The 20,991-nt window shown below is 42.3% G+C and overlaps 1 protein-coding gene and 1 long non-coding RNA gene across 3 annotated transcripts in view; one reads left to right on the forward strand and one right to left on the reverse strand.

Annotated features, from left to right (window-relative positions):
* ACO1 (aconitase 1) overlaps positions 1 to 18,185 on the forward strand; it is a 65,236-nt gene extending 47,051 nt beyond the window's left edge. Inside the window, exons 15-21 of the mRNA XM_055272403.2 lie at positions 1,086 to 1,210; positions 3,087 to 3,191; positions 3,918 to 4,060; positions 5,606 to 5,753; positions 9,737 to 9,859; positions 16,255 to 16,440; positions 17,357 to 18,185. Of these exons, the coding sequence (XP_055128378.1) occupies positions 1,086 to 1,210; positions 3,087 to 3,191; positions 3,918 to 4,060; positions 5,606 to 5,753; positions 9,737 to 9,859; positions 16,255 to 16,440; positions 17,357 to 17,470 (944 nt within the window). The 3' untranslated portion in view covers positions 17,471 to 18,185. The remainder of the gene's footprint in view (positions 1 to 1,085; positions 1,211 to 3,086; positions 3,192 to 3,917; positions 4,061 to 5,605; positions 5,754 to 9,736; positions 9,860 to 16,254; positions 16,441 to 17,356) is intronic.
* Positions 28 to 19,982, reverse strand: LOC134736311 (uncharacterized). Of its 2 annotated transcripts, none has more exons than XR_010120253.1 (3): positions 19,806 to 19,982; positions 16,048 to 16,197; positions 28 to 2,414 (listed from the first exon to the last, which is right to left on the reverse strand). It is a non-coding gene; the product is annotated as an uncharacterized lncRNA (long non-coding RNA). The 2 variants fall into 2 exon arrangements; XR_010120252.1 differs by lacking the exon at positions 19,806 to 19,982 and adding an exon at positions 18,584 to 18,875.
* Between the last annotated feature and the right edge of the window lie 1,009 nt (positions 19,983 to 20,991).

The raw sequence follows: 20,991 nt of genomic DNA on the forward strand, positions 1-20,991 counted from the left end.
AGAAATGAAGCATAGAACATCCAGGGATAAGACAAAGAAGAGAATCGTTTCTTTATTCCCCAATATACAGCTAAGACTTAACTGCAGTAGTTAAAACAAGAATCTACTGAGGGTAAAGGATAACGAAAGGAAAATAGGTGCCAAAAGGAGAGACATCTTGCTATTCTGGTTTCTTCTGTAGTTCCTCCCTTTCTAGCTCTCACTTTAATGATAGGCATTGTTTTAATATATACTCTGTAGAAACATACTGCAGATATTTCAACTTCTCAGAATTCCAAAGAAATGATACATCATTTCCTTTCCTCAGATCGGCTTGCTTGCTCTGCCTGCCTCAATCTATTCTAAGCCAAATAGATAATATGAAAACAAAGCCTCTGAAATTACTTTTAGGAAATCATAACTTTAGACGTACAGTTGATCCTCGTTATTTGTGAGTTCTATGCTTGCAGATTTGCCTCGTCACTAAAATGTATTTTAACCTCCAAATCAATATTTGTAGTATGTTCACGGTCATTCACAGATCAGCACAAAGGGGTGAAAACTTTATATCACTCAACACACACGTTCTATGCTGAGATCTGACAAGGCGTCACTCTGACTTCTTGTTTCAGCTCTCATGCGATATATAAGGATCCTTTTCTTGGTCTACTTAGTGCCATGCTTTTTGCATTTTTGTTCTTTTTGTGGTGATTTCGCTGTTCAAAATGGTCCTTGAGCATAGTCCTGAAGTGCTTCTGGTGTTCTTAAGCACAGGCCGACTGTGATGCGCATTATGTTTAGATAGGCTTCATTCAGCAGAGTTATAGTGCTGTTGGCTGGAAGTTCAATGTCAGTGAGTCAACAATTTCTATTAAATAAGGTGAATAATAAACCTCACATGAAGCAAGGTTATGTATTGATTGGTGACCAGAGGCTTGCAGGAACCTAACCCTGTATTTCCTCCAGTGGCAGTGATTCCGTATCCACTCATTCAGCGTTCACACAGGCTTTATGGAACATAACTACCGAGAACGAGGCTTGACTCTGTATAATCATGAAAATTGCATATTAGAAAGTTTTCTCATTAATAAACATTTTTTCCCCAGGAGTAAATGCAAAGGGACAGCAGGTATTTCTGAAAGATATCTGGCCGACTAGAGACGAGATCCAGGCAGTGGAGCGTCAGTATGTCATCCCAGGGATGTTTAAGGAAGTCTATCAGAAAATAGAGGTGAGGTCCCACACTGCCCTCCCCGCCCCAGAGGATCTAAGGGAAAGCTGCTCCCTCTATGTCCTGTCTGCAGACCTCAAGGCTAACGGGAGTATAAACTACATAAAGTAATATTTATTTCTTCAGATAACTGGGGAGGTGGTTCTCCGTCATTTTTCTCCTGTGACTTGCATTTTTACAAACCCCACCTCCCCCAGATGTTCCCAGATTTGGACAAGTCGGTGACAGCCTAGAGAAGAAAGGCCTCAGGTTCAGCTCTCCAAAACCCCACGCCTTTCTAGGACACCCAGGGGTGTGTGTCAGCTGTGGCGAGGACCCCTGGTGGTCACTATATTGTGTCATTAAGTGGAGTCCATTGGTTGAATGCACCTCTCAGAATGCATTTTTGCACACTTAAAAAAATTAAGGCCACTCAGTAGGAAGTGCCAAACTACTGAAATAAAACTTTCCATACATTTTGCAAATAGGAGGAAATGTATGGGGCTCAGCATTATATTCTGAGACTCTTGGATATTATTCCTTTCCCCGCCTTCTGCATTCAACTGACCCAAGGGCTTCTGACTGCGGCTGGTGGTTTAAATGAGAGTAGAACTGTCTAGGGGAAAGGGTGATGTGGGTGATGTTCACACACTACACTCTTCACAAGGTGCTCCTTGGGAGATGGTGTTAGGGAGCTTGGTGGGCATTGTGTTAAATGCATTCCTCCAAAGGCCGAGTTAAGGGACCTGTGGACAGAACTCAGACCAATTTTAATGCATAGCAGCTGTCATTTGCTACGCAGTGTTTGTGTGACCTGGAAGGCCACTTCCCAAAAACACTCAGTAATTTCCCCTTTGGCACAATCTGGATTATTATTTCGTAAGTTATTGATAAGCATATGCATTACTTATCTATTGCTATGTAACAGATTACCTCAAAATATAGTTAGTTGAAACAGCAAACATATATTGTCTCCCAGGTTCTGTGGGTCAAGAATCCAGGCACAGCTTCACTGTGTACTTTCACAGGGTTCCAATAAGATGTCATCTGGGGCTGCAGTCTCTGGAGGAGGGTCCACTTAGGCTCACTCATGTGGCTATTGGCAGGATGAAGTTCCTCAAGGGCTGTTGCACTGAGGTCCTCCGTTTCTCACTGGCTGTTGGCTAGAAGCCTCCCTCAGCACCTTGCTATGAGGGTCTCTTCACGACTCACACGTGGTAGCTGGCTTCCATCAGAGCAAGAGAGCAAGAGAGTCAGAAGGCAGGTCTCAATAACCTAATCTAGGAGATAGTCACTAGCTTCAGCCCACACTCAACAGGAGGGGGTCAATTAAGGATGTGAATCCCAGGAGGCAGGATCCCTCCTGCCATCCTAGAAGCTGCCTATCATGGCGTATATGTATGTTGTTTTTTGTTTTTCAGAGACCAGGTCTTGCTTTGTCACCCAGGCTGGAGTGTAGTAGTGTCATCATAGCTCACTGCCACCTCAAATTCCTGAGCTCAAGCAATCCTCCCATCTCAGCCTCTCGAGTAGCTCGGACTACAGGCACATGCCACCACACCCAGACAATTTTTTTTTTTATTTTTATAGAGACATGGTTTTGCCATCTTGCCCAGGCTGGTCTTGAACTGCTGGGCTCAAGCCATCCTCCCACCTCAGCCTCCCTAAGTACTGGGATTAATAAACATGAGCTACCACGCCCAGCCCACAGTGTCTATGGATTTTTAAGTTACTTGGCATGACCCACTATTAGTATAAAGGAACTCTTGTATGTGGCTATTGAGAATAAAAATGGTTTTTAGTGTACCTTTTAGCTTGAATGTATGTTTTGTGTTTGCATATTAAATTTTCTCTAGAATGGGATGTGATTAGATCTGCCTTTCTTTTCTTTTTTAAGACTGTGAATGAAAGCTGGAATGCCTTAGCAACCCCATCAGATAAGCTGTTTTTCTGGAATTCCAAATCTACATATATCAAATCACCACCATTCTTTGAAAATCTGGTATGGCTTTTTATTTTTTAACAAAATGAATTCTTTGAAGGATTTCTTTCCTAATAATATCTACTTTATTACCCCATACTCTTGCTTTGACTACCCATTTTATTAAAACCTTTGCTAACCCAAGCAGATATTGCCAGGGAAAGTTTTGGGAGGCTGGGATATTTGGCTGCTGTGGGTCTATAGTTTCTCTATGCAGGGGTTCTGCGTGGATGTACGCAGGCACCCTGGTAATCACCTGGACTTAAATCTAGTAGCGTCTGAGGGACTGTTCCAGGAGAACATCCCCAGAGCCCACCATAGTGAACCTTATACCCATAAAAACCAAGGACATTGTCCCTGAAACTGATGATCTAGAAGTTTATGCTCTCCTGGGTGGGTCACTGTGGGAAGGGATGCAGTAGAAGTGAGGATTCCAGTTGTCCTCAGCATCTGAGGAGTTCTAGGGATGTGAAGAGAGAGAATGTCATTTGCAGCTGCATTACTGTTGCTTTTGAGGGGATATTGCCAGTATTTTACCTTTTCTTCAAGATTGAGATATGAATGTTTTGAGTAAATTCACTTTACTTTTCTTAGCATCTTTGATAAAAACTAGAACACTAGAATTTTCCGTGCATTGGTGTGGAACTGTCATCTGGTTCAGGTCCATGGGCCACCATCGTTGAGACTGATCTGGTAACTTGTTTGAGAAAACCTGGGCCAATGCTGACTTTTTGTATTCTTTGCTAGACTCTGGATCTTCAGCTCCCTAAATCTATAGTGGATGCCTATGTGCTGCTAAATTTGGGAGATTCAGTAACAACTGACCACATCTCTCCAGCTGGAAATATTGCAAGAAACAGTCCTGCTGCTCGCTACTTAACTAACAGAGGGTAAGTATGAGTAAGGCAGGAAGGATTAAAGGCAAAAATGGAGTAATGGAGTTAATGAGGCCAGCATTTCTCTTTTCACCTGGCCTTTTGGAATCAGACTCTTTGGTTTTCCACTGAGGCTTAACCCTGGGGCTTAAAAACCAATTGCGTTTTCTGTTTGCTGCTTAACAGCTTCCATGGGAGAAACAATCAACATGTGAATCCCAACAAGGGGAAGGGGAGAGGGACCTTCATTTGAGCAAGTGTATACATTAGGCCAAACTGTCATCCCTGCCCCTGGGTTAGCTGATCTTTAAAGTACAAGGCTCTGCTCTTAACCTAGGGCAGAGGCAGAACCTGACACGCATTGCCAGGTCCTGGTTGAGAAACCTAATGTTTACAGAGCACTGCTTGGAGGATTTGCAGCTTACTCATGTGTTTATCAGTTCTTCAGTAGTGTGCTGATATTCAGAGGTATACCAGTATTATCAACTACTGTCTCATATATTAATATTAATCGAGGTCAGTGGTTCCCCAATCTGAGTTTCCATGAGAATCATGTGAGGAGATAAAAACTCCTGGTTCCGATCCCCATCTGCTGAATCAGCTCTTTCAGTGATTCCCCAGAGCAAATTTGAGGAACAGAATCCAAATGCCTTTTTTCTATTGATTGTTGACCCCTTTTGAGGCATGAACATGTCAGAGAATTGAATGAAAGCAAATCTAATGCCTTCCCAGAAAAATGCACATACCCACAACATTTTGGGTAGTTTCAGGGATTCTAAGACATACTCACCTGCTACTGAAACCCATTAAACTCTCAGTCCTTAAATCTATCTAACCATTAATTAAATAATATTAACACATCCACCTCCTAGTATTTTAAGGAACAGCTCAGTGAACTGGTCCCTGTGTTAATTTTAAGGTACGTTTCCTGACACTGCAAAGTTTCCTTTCATTGAGTGCCCACAGACAAGATTTCCTCTGGTTTGGGGACCAGAAATAGCTGTTCTGCCTCTTTAGCACTGCCTCAATTTTTCTCTCATGGAAGTTGTAAGTTATGTTGCCAGCTGTGTGTCTTTCCTTTGCATTGAGTTCCTGATTAATTCAGGGACAAATTTGAAACTATTTCTGGTTACTTTATGGAACGTATTTTGTGTTTCCCCCTATTTGTGGATCCATCTGATTTGCCTACCCTAATTCTTCTCTTTGCTTCCATTTTCTCACTTATTTTTCATTTAGCTCTTTATCTTATATGAAGCTTTATAGGCTACCCTACTAACAAATAAAACATTCTTTTTTAGATTTCCTTCTTATTTTTCTAACCAGATTTGAAAGACAGTTAACCCAGGAGAATACTGATGCCTCTCACCACCCCTTCTCACCTCTCTCTCTTCTCCGTTGAAGCTTTCGGGACAGCTTTTCTGCCATGGAGAACAATGCTTAGGAGATTTAGAGAAATAGCCAGGTCTATGTTTTGTTTTGTTTTTTTCTTTTCTTGGTGTAAGCTAAGGTTAATCTTTGCTTGCCTCACTAAGCCAGCTCCTTTCTTGCTTGCCTTCTTAGCCTAACTCCAAGAGAATTCAACTCCTATGGCTCCCGCCGAGGTAATGACGCCGTCATGGCACGGGGAACATTTGCCAACATTCGCTTGTTAAACAGATTTTTGAACAAGCAGGCACCACAGACTATCCATCTGCCTTCTGGGGAAATCGTGAGTATTGTCTTCTGCTTCCTACAGACACTAGCATTTGTCAGCCTTGGTGGAGGTTGGACATTTACAGTTACTCGCCTTTTGGTTTTAGCTTTTCTTCACAACTCCATCCTACGTCAGACTAACTACAGTCCTCCTTGCCAGGTGTCCATATGCATAGAATCTATCACTGACAAATTCAAACCTTTTCTTCTTGCTTAGAGATTCTAAACCGTGGTTTCACTGAGTCTCTTTTCTTAGGAATTGAGCTTTGAGTGAAATTTCATTTAAAGTATTTGAAGGGGAAATACCAGGTTAAATTAAAGGATATTTATCAAGAAGTGCTATTGTATGACTCTATTGGCATGTAATTCAATTCATCTAATCCACATGAAAAGAAGGAGTAGAGAGGTGCTTGGAGGCATGTTTTGGTTCTAATGGGAGCACCATGGTCAGTGTGTTGCAGCAGGGAGCCTTGAAGTTATTTCCATCTCTGAGGCTTAAAATGAAATGGAATGAAATATAAAACCTAGCATAGAGTCTGGTACATGTCATAGGGCCTTAGTGTCACTTCCCTTCCCAGTGAGTGCTGTGAAATTGCCTGTAAACTGTTTAACTTACTTGAGAAATAACCCTGCCGACTTATTTTAAAATAATAATAGCTAATATGTCTATGGCACTTAACTACATTCCAGATGTTCTCCTAAGTTCTGTGCATATATTGATTTATGTAATGCTCATAACAACCCCTTGAGGTAGGTACCATGATTATCTGTGCTTTAAATTGAGAAGTGAAGCATAAAGAGGTCGTATTACTCCTTTAGGTCACACAGTGGAAGAGCTGAAATTAAAACCCCGAAAGTCTGGCTCTGAAGTCAGTGCCCTTTACCACCACACATACTGCCTCACTCGTAACTGATTATGTTTTTGTAACACAAACTCGTTCTTTAGAAATAATCATTGATAACTAGGACCTAGCCCAGCAGATGCCTGTTCAATGGATAGCAGAGGTTACAGAATATTAAATGAAAAAAGATACATGTTGAATGATGGAATACCTTAGAGACCAAGGGGAAAGACTTGTAGTTATAGACATTGGGGGCCCCTAAAAAACGTCACAGTGTACCACACTCATTTACAAGCCCTGCATGACATAGAACTTCTAGTCAGATGTCTAGAAGCTCATCTTAAATGAGACAGAATCAAGGATGAACAGACATTTGAGCCAAGACTTGAACAGGGTGATGAGGGGTGCAAAAAGTAAAAGAAAAAAATTATATCCTTAGAGAAGGGTTCATTTTTCTGTTACTATGAACTAACAATCAGAAGACAAGAAAGAATGTTTTAAATTTAAAAAGAAAATTCAAAGGAGAAGTTGATTAGTTAAGAACATTTCCTAGAATATGTAACAGAAAGATAAGAGAAAAAAATGTAAGAACTGAACTCAGGAGGCCCTAACAACCTGCCTAAATCGAAGTGTTAAAAAGAACAGAAAAAATGCAAGAGAGGAAATTATTTCAAAACAAAACAAAAAACTACAAGCAAAATTTCTCTGAGAATCCAGATTGAAAAGGCCCACTGAGGCCCATCTAAATAATTTTAAAACACTCCAAGTTATATCACTGTGAAATTAACAGCAACAAAGGAGAAATCTCGACATTTCCAGAGAAAAACAGCTCACATGAAACAACAGGAAATAAGACATGTTCCAGACTTCTTGATGCCAGGAACTTAGACTGAGGAAAATGATTTGCATCCTAAAATCTACACCCATCAGACCACCAGTCAAGTGCACTTAAAGTAATGACACATTCAGATATTCAAAAGCTTAAAAAAGCCCTCAATACCTTCCTTAGGAAGCTACTTGGCAATGTGTTCCACCAAAATGAGGGAGTAAATCAAAAGGGAAGACACAGGATCCAGATGAAGGGAATCCCCAGGATGCTAGTGAAGGAAGAGTCCTCTGTAACAGGAATGCACCAAGCCCAGAGAGCAAGCAGTCAGCCCAAGTTGGAACGGGACTGAGAGCTCCAGGAATGATAGCTCCATGACAGAGATTTTAAAATGGTAAATTGCCTGATGTGTTTGAATATCTTTAAAGGTGATTTGTACTGTAGGGTTTAATTAATGGGTAAGGACATAGAAACAGGAAAAACATAGAAAAAATGAAAATTAGTAATTTTCAGAAAAATTCATTCAAAACAAATGAAAATTACTGACTCCAGTGAAACATGTCTTAAATCACCAAGAAAAGGAAATCATAGCACATTACCTGGCTCAGCTGTAAATAGTATTTACATAGTCATAATCATGCAAACACCAAATGCTGACTTACCAAAATAACTATATTGGGAGGTTGGGAAGAAGGGAGATGTGTGGAAGAGGAGAGATTGTTAAGAGAAGTAAATCCTCAAAGTAGGAAATTGACGGATAATTTTAAAAAGTAGAGAAATCAAGGACTAGTAGTTTAAACATAATACCTAGAGATAACACAGGCACAGTAACAGAAGAAATAGCTAAATGCTAAGTTCTCTTTAGAAAAGCAGAAGAGTGCAGGGAGCTGTTGCTTTCTAAGCTGTCAGTGGCTCTCAGCATGGTGTGTTTAATAGGAAAGTCAGGAGACCTGAGTTCTAGACCTGCTTAGTCTTGGGTAACATGACGTGCTTTGCTATGAGATTGTCAACTTTGCAGTACTTTTTAAAGCACACACTCTCACATTGTTAATACCCAAAGCTATAATCTCTGAAAATATCAGATAAGTTGTTTCTTTCTGGCCTTTGAAAGGATCCAGACAATTCAGTTAGAAGAAGGTTTTCACTGTTTCTATGACAGTTTCTCTATTTATGAGTTCTGTCTAGCTGAAGACATACAGAATCCTATCCGGGTTTAGGTAATGCATGCAAAATTAAACACGGGTTCCATCAGTACACCAAAACACAAATTTGTGAAAGTCTGTTTGAGAGTTTTCTTTAACTCCTGTCTCTCTTTTGAGGAATTTTATCTTCTGACTTATATAGCCAGGAAAAATAATGGTACTGCTCAACCACCAGAGATGATATCATGTCTTTGTAAAGTCTCAGTTCAGTGAGATATTCAGATTTCCTGTGAGAAACAAATCTATTTGTATAAGATGTTTCTCATGTACTAAAATATTAATCTTTTTCTGCCTTTTATTGACTTGGGCTTCCATTTGCATTTCTAGCATCTCTTCCCTTGACCTCCATGAAGAAAGGTGACTAATAAAAGCTTGCACTTTATATAATTTCAGAACATGTTACCTTCTTTGTGTTTTGCTAATTTTACAACTGACATCACCGAGTTTCTGATATTGAGTCAAAATGTTTAGGTCGGATTCTGTTTTTTGAGTTTTAAAATAGTCAATGGAAAAGAAAAAGTCTGATCTAGTTTCCTTTTGTCCCCTGATGCCTTAGGATTCTAATGTTTTTATAAAACCAACAACAATTACGCATTTCTGTCAAAAGAATATAAAGTGGCTTTTAAGAATACAAAATTTAAGGCCGGATGCAGTGGCTTACGCCTGTAATCCCAGCACTTTGGGAGGCTGAGGTGGGAGGATCACTTGAGGTCAGGAGTTCAATACCAGTCTGGCCAACACGGTGAAACCCCATCTCTACTAAAAATACAAAAATTAGCTGGGTGTGGTGGTGTGCACCTATAATCCCAGCTACTTGGGAGACTGGAGCAGGAGAATCACTTGAACCTGGGAGGTGGAGGTTGTAGTGAGCTGAGATCATGCCACTGCACTCCAGCCTAGACAATAGAGTGAGACTCTATCTCAAAAAAAAAAAAAAAAAAAAAAAGAATACAAAATTTAATTTGGTAGAAGTAAAAAGATCAAGATAATTGGGAATCTGTAGACAAGATGATTGGACGGATTTGGCCATCTGCAAACCCCTCCAGCCCTGCCCTCACCAGGGCTCAGGGGACCTGTGTCCATTCTTTACCTCTCCTGCATCTGTAAAACTTCCTTTTCTCTTCCTCAGCTTGATGTGTTTGATGCTGCTGAGCGGTACCAGCAGGCAGGCCTTCCCCTGATCGTTCTGGCTGGCAAAGAGTATGGTGCAGGCAGCTCCCGAGACTGGGCAGCTAAGGGCCCTTTCCTACTGGTGAGTATGAAGTAGACATCCTAGGAGGCAGCTCCCCTCTGAACTGGGAGGGTCCCCAGGCACAAATCCTGTTGCTTTACTTTCCAAGATGTCAAGGAAGAGCAAGCTCAAAAAAGCAGGTAGTGTTTACTCCTGGCCTGCTTCTTGGTGCCTCTGGATTTATTTTACTTGGTGAAGGGCAATGCAGAGTTGAACTGGATCTATCATTCATTAATGGACCTTGGGGGCATGTCTATAGAACAGTTTTGGGGTAGGGTCTGTGAAGTCTCTGGAAACATATCCAGAAGTGTACATGTATGTCTTTCATGGGGAGAGGTGTCATGGCTTTTATAACATTCTCAGAGGCTGAGGACCCCAAATTTATTCAAGTCCCTTGTTCCAGGTGAATGTCAGGAATAAGCCAGGGCCATTGTATTGTCTGTCAGTTTCACAGAAGAGAAAAGGAGCCTGGACTTTTTCAGGAGTTACTTTGGCAAGAATGGGTTCTAAGTCTCCTGGAAAATTGGGAGAATCCCTTTTTATAATTGCTTTTCACTGCCTATGAATATCTGCTTATGGGCTCTCGATGAGAGAGTGAAACTCACTCTGCACATACCCAGGCAGTTCTTTAGAACCTTCCGCCATCTCAGGGCTCTACCTCTCGAGGTGTCCCCATAGAAGGGGCCATGCAGGGAGCAGAGAGCTTTTACCTCTTGAGCATTTGCTTGCCCTAAAAGCAGAGAAGAATCGTGCCACCCAGCCTGAATCTTCAGGGTGGGGTACACATGGCTTACCTGATGTCAATTTAAATCATTTATGGCTCGCAAATTAATGCACTTCGGAAACTGTAAGTTCATATCCACAGGTACAGTAAAAAAATGTGGCTGTCTGGCAGGCAGTTCTCCAGACATTTAGGCTTCTGATAATGTCTTTGAACATCACACCTATTATTTTAATTGGTTATTTTGCTCTGAGGAAAATAGAAATGTTCTCCGATTAGTTGGTAGTAGGTCAAAGGCCTGTCTTTTCTGGAAACTATTGAAAAGAACCAGATAATTGCAGAAGAAAAGGATTTTAGGAAGGGGGTTGGGAGCTGTAGCCAAAATGCGACCCAGGCAGTCAGCATTCTATAGGTTGCCTGTTTACTCTGATGATAGTTTCTTTAGCTGTGCAGAAGCTCTTTAGTTTTAATTAGATCCCATTTGTCAATTTTGGCGTTTGTTGCCATTGGTTTTGGTGTGTTAGTCATGAAGTCTTTGCCAACGCCTATGTCCTGAATGGTATTGCCTAGGTTTTCTTCTAGGGTTTTTATAGTTTCAGGTCTTAAGTCTTTAATCCATCTTGAGTTAATTTTTGTGTAACGTGTAAGGAAGGGATCCAGTTTTAGCTTTCTGCATATGGCTAGCCAGTTTTCCCAACACCATTCATTAAAGAGGGAATCCTTTCCCCATTGCTTGTTTTTGTCAGGTTTGTCAAAGATCAGATGGTTGTAGATGTGTGGTGTTATTTCTGAGGCCTCTGTTCTGTTCCATTTGTCTATATAATTGTTTTGGTACCAGTACCATGCTGTTTTTGTTACTGTAGCCTTGTAGTATAGTTTGAAGTCAGGTAGCATGATGCCTCCAGCTTTGTTCATTTTTCTTAGGATTGTCTTGGCTACATAGGCTCTTTTTTGGTTCCACATGAAATTTAAAGTAGTTTTTTCCAATTCTCTGAAGAAAGTCAATGGTAGCTTGATGGGGATACCATTGAATCTGTAAATTACTTTGGGCAGTATAGCCATTTTCACAATATTTATTCTTCCATGAGCATGGATTGTTTTTCCATTTGTTTGTGTCCTCTCTTATTTCCTTGAGCAGTGGTTTGTAATTCTTAAAGAGGTCCTTCACATCCCTTATGAGTTGTACTCCTGTTTTATTATCTTTGTAGCAGTTGTGAATGGGAGTTCACTCATGATTTGGCTGTTTATTATCAGTTTATAGGAATGCTTGTGATTTTTACACATTGGTTTTGTATCCTGAGACTTTGCTGAAGTTGCTTATCAGCTTAAGGAGATTTTGGACTGAGGCAATGGGGTTTTCTAAATACATAATCATGTCATCTGCAAAGAGAGACATTCCTATTTGAATACCCTGTATTTCTTTCTCTGGCCTGATTGACCTGAACAGAACTTCCAATACTATGTTGAATAGGAGTGGTGAGAAAGGGCATCCTTGTCTTGTGCCGGTTTTCAAATGGAATGCTTCCAGTTTTTGCCCATTCAATGTGATATTGACTGTGGGTTTGTCATAAATAGCTCTTACTATTTTGAGATATGTTCCATCAATACCTGGTTTATTGAGCGTTTTTAACATGAAGGCTGTTGAATTTTGTCAAAGTCCTTTTCTGCATCTGTTGAGATAATCATGTGGTTTTTGTCTTTGGTTCTGTTTATGTGATGGATTACATTTATTGAATTGCGTATGTTGAACCAGCCTTGCATCCCAGGGATGAAGCCCACTTGATCATGGTAGATAAGCTTTTTGATGTGCTGCTGGATTCGGTTTTCCAGTATTTTATTGAGGATTTTTGCATCGATTTTCATCAGGGATATTGGCCTGAAATTTTCTTTTTTGGTTGTGTCTCTGCCAGGTTTTGGTATCAGGATGATGCTGGCCTCATAAAATGAGTTAGGGAGGATTCCCTCTTTTTCTGTTGCTTGGAATAGTTTCAGAAGGAATGGTACCAGTTCCTCTTTGTACCTGTGGTAGAATTCGGCCGTGAATCTGTCTGGTCCGGGGCTTTTTTTGGTTGGTAGGCTATTAATTACTGCCTCAATTTCAGAACTTGTTATTGGTCTATTCAGGGATTTGACTTTTTCCTGGTTTAGTCTTGGGAGGGCGTATGTGTCCAGGAATTTATCCATTTCTTCTAGATTTTCTAGTTTATTTGCGTAGAGATGTTTATAGTATTATCTGATGGTACTTTGTATTTCTGGGGGACCACTGGTGATATTCCCTTTATCATTTTTTATTGTGTCTATTTGATTCTTCTTTTTTTCTTTATTAGTCTGGCTGTCTGTTTTGTTGATCTTTTCAAAAAACCAGCTCCTGGATTCATTGATTTTTTGAACAGTTTCTGGTGTCTCTATCTCCTTCAGTTCTGCTTTGATCTTAGTTATTTCTTGCCTTCTACTAGCTTTTGAGTTTGTTTACTCTTGCTTCTCCAGTTCTTTTAACTGTGATGTTAGGATGTCAATTTTAGAACTTTCCTGCTTTCTCTTGTGGGTATTTAGTGCTATAAATTTCCCTCTACACACTGCTTTAAGTGTGTCCCAGAGATTCTGGTACGTTGTGTCTTTGTTCTCATTGGTTTCAAAGAACATCTTTATTTCTGCCTTCATTTCGTTTTTTACCAGTCATTCAGGAGCAGGTTGTTCAGTTTCCATGTAGTTGTGTGGTCTTGAGTGAGTTTCTTAATCCTGAGTTCTAATTTGATTGCACTGTGGTCTGAGAGACAGTTATGATTTCCATTCTTTTGTGTATTCTGAGGAGTGTTTTACTTCCAATTACGTGGTCAGTGTTAGAAAAAGTGCAGTGTGGTGCTGAGAATAATGTATATTCTATTGATTTGGGGTAGAGATGTAGATGTCTATTAGGTCAGCTTTGTCCAGAGGTGAGTACAAGTCCTGGATATCCTTGTTAACTTTCTGTCTTGTTGATCTAATATTGACAGTGGGGTGTTAAAGTCTCCCACTATTATTGTGTGGGAGTCTAAGTCTCTTTGTAGGTCTCTAAGAACTTGCCTTATGTATTGGGTGCATATATATTTAGGATAGTTAGCTCTTCTTGTTGCATTGATCCCTTTACCATTATGTAATGGCCTTCTTTGTCTCTTTTCATCTTTGTTGGTTTAAAGTCTGTTTTATCAGAGACTAGGATTACAACCCCGGCTTTTGTTTGCTTTCCATTTGGTTGGTAAATCTTCCTCCGTCCCTTTATTTTGAGCCTATTTGTGTCTTTGCACCTGAGATGGGTCTTCTGAATACAGCACACTGATGGGTCTTGACTCTGTCCAATTTGCCAGTCTGTGTCTTTTAATTGGGGCATTTAGCCCATTTACATTTAAGGTTAATACTGTTATGTGTGAATTTGATCCTGTCATTATGCTGTTAGCTGGTTATTTTGCCCGTTAGTTGATGCAGTTTCTTCATAGCATCAATGGTCTTTACAATTTGGTATGTTTCTGCAGTGACTGGTATTGGTTTTTCCTTTCCATGTTCATTGCTTTCCTCCGGAGCTCTTGTAAGGCAGGCCTGGTGGTGACAAAATCTCTCAGCATTTGCTTGTCTGTAAAGGATTATATGTCTCCTTCACTTACGAAGCTTAGTTCGGCTGGATATGAAATTTTGGGTTGAAAATTCTTTAAGAATGTTGAATATTGGCCCCCATTCTCCTCTGGCTTGTAGGGTTTCTGTAGAGAGATCCATTGTTAGTCTGATGGGCTTCCCTTTGTGGGTAACCCGACCTTTCTCTCTGGCTGCCCTTAACATTTTTTCTTTCGTTTCAGCCTTGGTGAATCTGACAGTTATGGGTCTTGTTGAGTATCTTTGTGGTGTTCTGTGTATTTCCTGAATTTGAATGTTGGCCTGCCTTGCTAGGTTGGGGAAGTGCTCTTGGATAATATCCTGAAGAATGTCTTCCAGCTCGGTTTCATTCTCCCCGTCACTTTCAGGTACACCATTCAAACGTAATTTGGTCTTTTCACATAGTCCCATGTTTCTTGGAGGCTTTGTTCGTTTCTTTTCACTCTTTTTTCTCTAATCTTCTCTTATTGCCTTATTTCACTGAGTTGATCTTCAATCTCTGATACCTTTTCTTCCACTTGATCGATTCAGCTATTGATACTTGTATATACTTCACGAAGTTCTCGTGCTGTGTTTTTCAGCTCCATCAGGTCATTTATGTTCTTCTCTAAACTGGTTATTCTAGTTAGCAATTCGCCTAACCTTTTTTCAAGGTTCTTGGCTTCCTTGCATTGGGTTAGAATATGCTCCTTTAGCTTGCAGGAGTTCATTACCACCCACCTTCTGAAGCCTACTTGTGTCAATTTGTCAATCTCATTCACCATCTAGTTTTGTTCCCTTGCTGGTGAGGAGTTGTGATCCTTTGGAGAAGAGCCATTCTGGTTTTTGGAATGTTCAGCCTTTTTGTGCTGGTTTCACCCCCTCTTTGTGGATTTATTTACCTTTGGTCTTTGATGTTGGTGACCTTCGGATGGGGTCTCTGAGTGGATGTCCTTTTGGTTAATGTTGATACTATTACTTTCTGTTTGTTAGTTTTCCTTCTGACAAACAGTCAGACCCCTCTGCTGCAGGTCTGCTGGAGTTTGCTAGAGGGTCCACTCCAGACCCTGTTTGCCTGGGTATCACCAGCAGAGGCTGCAGAACAGGAACGATTGCTGCCTGTTCCTTCCTCTGGAAGCTTCGTCCCAGAGGGGGACCCACCAGCTGCCAGCCAGAGCTCTGCTGTATGAGATGTCTTCTAGTCAGGATACACAGGGGTTGGGGACCCACTTGAGGAGGCAATCTGGCTTTATCAGAGCTCGAGTGCTGTGCTGGGAGAACCACTACTCTTCAGAGCTGTCAAGCAGGGACATTTAAGTGTGCTGAAGCTGTGCCCACAGACACCCCTTCCCTTAGGTGCTCTGTCCCAGGGAGATGGGGGTGTTACCTATAAGTGCCTGACTGGGGCTGCTGCCTTTTTTTCAGAGATGCCCTGCCCCGAGAGGAGGAATCTGGAGAGGCAGTTGGCCTTGCTGAGCTGCGGTGGGCTCCACCCAGTTCAAGACTTTGTTTACACTGTGAGAGTAAAAACACCTACTCAAGCCTCAGCAATGGCCAACGCCCCTCCCCCCACCAAGCTTGAGCATCCCAGGTCAACCTCAGACTGCTGTGCTAGCAGCAAGAATTTCAAGCCAGTGGATCTTAGCTTTCTGGGCTCCTTGTGGGTGGGACCCACCAAGCCAAGCACTGGAGGGAATCTCCTAGTCTGCTGGTTGTGAAGGCCATGGGAAAAGCACAGTATCTGGGCCAGAGTGCACTGTTCCTCCTGGTACAGTCTCTCATGGCTCCCCTTGGCTAGGAGAGGAAGTTTCCTGACCCTTTGTGCTTCCTGGGTGAGGCGACGCCCCCCCCGCACTTAGGCTTGTCCTCCATGGCCTGCACTCACTGTCCAGCCAGTCCCAATGAGATGAACCGGGTACTTCACTTGGAAATGCAGAAATCACCCGCCTTCTGTGTCAGTCCCACTGGGAGCTGCAGACTGGAGCTGTTCCTATTCGGCCATCATGCCCGCTCTCTCACAAAATCTTTTGTAAACCTGTGTATCCAAAGAAAAGATTGGAACTGTGTCTAAACTACTGTCTTTATTCATCAGGGAATCAAAGCTGTCCTGGCTGAGAGCTATGAGCGCATTCACCGCAGTAACCTGGTTGGGATGGGGGTGATCCCACTTGAATATCTCCCTGGTGAGAATGCAGATGCCCTGGGGCTCACAGGGCAAGAACGATACACTATCATTATTCCAGAAAACCTCAAACCACGAATGAAAGTCCAGGTCAAGGTAAGCTGGAGTCTCTCTATGCCAGGCACTGTCAAAAGGGGCCCCCTTGTTTGTAACCAATCTTGTTAGAAGGAAATTAGTGAGGTTTAGAAGGCAAAAAATATCACTCACTAGGACTGCATTAGACTTAGGAGCCTACTAGCATCTTTTCTACCTGCCTTCACAACATAGGATGATGCCTATGGATTTATTAATTTCTCTGTTTATTCACAGTTATCCTCAGTTCTAGTCTCACCTCCCACCCCCTGCTGTACCCTGTTCCTGGTCTCTAGTGATGAGTGCCCAGGGATGTGAATTTCACATTACCTGAAACATTTCACTATAAAAATGTGAGCAACAGATATACTCACCCCTCCCTAAGCCTGCCCACAGGCACCAGGCTTTGATTAGCCCAAGAGTGAAAATGATAGATCCCTAGGCAAGGTAAAGATGAAGTGCCCAGCACCAGGTCCCAGGGGCGATTCGATGCCCCAGGCAGAGGCAGTGCAAAAGTCTGTGTCTCAGATAAGCAGATGGGCCAGCTGCCTAAGGGACAACCTTAATGAAATCTCTGCTGATTGGATACTTCTGTCCACAGGGGGCCCCCAGAGGTTTAGAAAATATCACCCCAATGTCATTTAATAGCTACTGCCCTGAGAAGCTATTTCTAGTTCTTAGATGCCTCTCACCCCCATCATTTACGGTCTGCAGTGATTCTCAAACTGTAATGGGCAAAGCAGCCTCCCAGGGATCTTGCTGAAATGCACCTTCTGATTTAGTGGGTCTGGGCTGGGGCCAGCAGCCTTGCATGTCCCCATGTGCTGCTGGTGTTGCTGAAGTATGGACCGCACCTGAGGGGCAGGCTGGGCAGAATTTCCTCTGAGCAGAGCTGTCTCGCCACCTCCCTCAATGATTCTTCTGTTTCTTTGTGCCATAGCTGGATACTGGAAAGACCTTCCAGGCTGTCATGAGGTTTGACACTGACGTGGAACTCACTTATTTCCTCAACGGGGGCATCCTCAACTACATGATCCGCAAGATGGCCAAGTAGGAGACCTGCACTTGGTGCTGCGCCCAGGGAGGAAGCCACACCACCAGCCAGCCCAGGCCCTGGTGGAGAGGCCTCCCCGGCTGCCTCTGGGAGGGGTGCTGCCTTGTAGATGGAGCAAGTGAGCGCCAAGGGTTTGGTGCCAATCCTGCAGGCACAAAACCAGAAGTTGCTACATTCTCTATTTTTGTTAATCTTCTCTTTTTCCAGAATTTGGAAGCTAGAATGGTGGGAATGTCAGTAGTGCCAGAAAGAGAACCAAGCTTGTCTTTAAAGTTACTGATCACAGGACGTTGATTTTTCACTGTTTCCTATTAATCTTCAGCTGAACACAAGCAAACCTTCTCAGGAGGTGTCTCTCCTACCTTCTTATTGTTCCTCTTACCCTCTGCTCAATGAAATCTTTCTCTTGAGGGTCATTTTCCTTTCTATATTATACCAGTGTTAACTGACATAGATAAGAACTTTGCACATTTCAAATCAGAGCAGTGATTCTCTTCTCTCCCCTTTTCCTTCAGAGTGAATCATCCAGAATCCTCATGGACAGGTCAGGTGTTAACGTTTTTTTGATTATGTACCTTTTGTTAGATCCACATAAAAAGAAATGTGAAGTTTTCTTTTACGATCTTTTCATTTATCAAGCAGAGACCTTTGTTGGCAGGCGGTTTGGGAGAACACTTTTCAATTTGAATGAAATGAAATCTATTTTCAATGAAAACTTGTTGACTTTGAGTTTTGCTGTGTTTGTGGCTAGTTTTGGGATATTTAGTAGAGTGAATCTCAGACCGTATCATTAGGAAGCCTGAATAACCTTCATATTCTCCCATTTTTACAACTCTATCAGAACTGTACAGGTATAATGGAAATGTTTGTTTAGGAACCATTATGCTCGCTCTTCCCTGTTTGGGAGCAGACAAGAAGGAAGAGTAGCCTGGTAGCAGTAGCAATGATAATAAGTACATAAGGAAAAGTAGATAAACTTTAGGACACTAAAAACCAATTATCTGCTCATTTTTACCCCTGTAGTTGTTTCTGGGCATGTCTTAGTTTGCTTGGGTTGCTATAATGTAATGCCATAGACTGAATGGCTGAAAGAACATAAATGTATTTTCTCACAGTTATGGAGGCTGGAATTCTGAGATCAAAGTCTGGTGAGGACACTCTTCCTGGCTTACAGATGGCCACCTTCTTGCTTGTTCTCACATGGCATTTCTTTGGTATGTGCCTGGTCGGGGAGAGAGAAAATAGGCTCTCTCGTGTCTCTTCTTACAGCAACACTAATTGTATTGGATCAGGGTCCCATTCTTATGGACATTATTCTAACGTCAACCTTAGCACTCAGGGGATATGGCCTGGTCATAGAACGTCTGGAATCTAATCCTCTTTCTACTTCTCACCAGATGAGGGATCAAGACAGGTTATTTAGCATCCCTGCACTTGCGGTCCTGGGGATCTTATTTATATTCATTAACAAAAAAAATTACAAACAGCCAGGCACAGTGGCTCACGCCTATAATTCCAGCACTTTGGGAGGCCAAGGTGGGTAGATCACCTGAGGTCAGGAGTTCTAGACCAGCCTGGCCAACATGGTGAAACCCCGTCTCTACTAAAAAAAAAAAAATTACCCAGGTGTGGTGTCCTGTGCCTGTAATCCCAGCTACACAGGAAGCTGAGGCAGGAGAATTGCTTGAACCCGGGATGCAGAGGCAGCAGTGAGGCGAGATCGTGCCATTGCACTCCAGCCTGGGCTACAAGAGCAAAACTCTGTCTCAAAAAAAAAAAAATTACAAACAAACAGAACTCCATTGTACAAAAAAGCCTGTGATCCTCAAGTTAGGATCAGTCCTAGAATAAAAACACTAAGAATGGCTGAGAAAACAGACCTCCACCCTCTTAGCTCTCCATTACTGAGCAGCTGGGGAGCTGTCTCGCTCCCCACATTCAGTGGCTCCTATGGTCTGAATTTTTGTATCCTCCCCAAAATTCAGGTGGTGAAACCTTAACCCCCCAGGTAATGGTAATAGAAGCTAGGGCCTTTGGAAGGTGATTAGATCATGGGGGTAGTGCCTTTTAAAAGAAGCTCAAGATAGAGACCCCCTCATTTCTTCTGCCATGGGAGAACACAGCAAGAAGGCACCATCCGTGAACCAGAAAGTGGGTTCTCACCAGATATTGAATCTGCCAGTGCCTTGAACCTAGACTTTCCAGCCAGAACTGTGAGAAATTTCTATTGTTTATAAGCCACCCAGTTGATATTTAGTTACAGCAGCCCAACCAAAGACTGTGGTTATGAGAAAACACATTATTGTGGCTAGACTAATGGAATTGGGTCCCTTACCTCCAAGTACAACCTCTGTCCTTTCCGGTAAAAATATCTTCGCCAGGCACAGTGGCTCATGCCTATAATCCCAACACTTTGGGAGGCCGAGGCTGGAGGGTTGCTTGAGCCCAGAAGTTTGAGACCAGCCTGGGCAACACTCTACAAAAAAATAAATTAATTAATTAAATCAGCCAAGTGTGCACCTGTGGTCCCAGCTGTTCAGGAGGCTGAGGTGGGAGGATCACTTGAGCCTGGGAGGTCGAGGCTATGATTGCTCCACTGCATTCCAGCCTGGGCAACAGAGTGAGACCCTATCACCCCCTCCCCCCCCACAAAAAAAAGTATCTCGACCAGCGTGTCAACCTTGCCCACTAACAAGCCTAAATAAACCAACTTCTTTTACCTGGTTCTTCTTTAAGGGCTGGTCATCTTACTATCCAAATTAAAAATATGCTGTTCTCCCATATTCTTTAGGAATGAAGATTCCCATGTTTGTTTGGATAGTTTTCCAAATTCATTACTGCCTGATCCCTACTAGGGAAAAAGGCATTCCTGGCATCCACAGCAAGCTAAGAGTTAATATTTTTAATATAGCAAATAAGGACGAGGGATGCCCTTCGTGTGTATTTACACACCAGATTTTTAAGGTACATAGGGAGTAATCTAGGGGAAAGATATATTAGGCATGGATCTTAGCTGTGGTAGAAGCACAACTCAAATTAGCTTATGGAAAAAAAAAAAAAAGCTGGCTCATAGAACTTGAGGAACAGTGGTGGCCATGGTGGCCATGGCTATGGGCTTGATTGGATCTAGTGATTCAAGTTCCCTTCCATTTGCCCCTCCAACCACCCCCCATCCCTCCACCAATCATACCTTCTGTTGGCCTCTGCAGTAGAGTGGCCTCTTCTGGGCCCTTCCACATGCCAGGGGATATGGCCACCAGCAGTTCTGGGGCAACCATTAATAATTTGTGATCTTAGAGATTTGTCTCCCAGTATTCCCTAGGGCAAAAATATTGGGAGTTCCTAGTCACCTAAATGAAGAACCTTATTTGTGGCAGTTTCCCTTTCAGGGCTCTAACAGGACTGTGGAGTAATGCATGGGGTTATGTAGGAGCAATGCAGAGCCACTTTTGAAAAACAGGAGCCAAGGTTCTACTGGCTGCCTTCTTAGGACATTATTAAATATCATAAACACAAGTGGA

Source organism: Symphalangus syndactylus, chromosome 3 (assembly GCF_028878055.3).
Source record: "Symphalangus syndactylus isolate Jambi chromosome 3, NHGRI_mSymSyn1-v2.1_pri, whole genome shotgun sequence".
NCBI lineage: Eukaryota > Metazoa > Chordata > Mammalia > Primates > Hylobatidae > Symphalangus > Symphalangus syndactylus.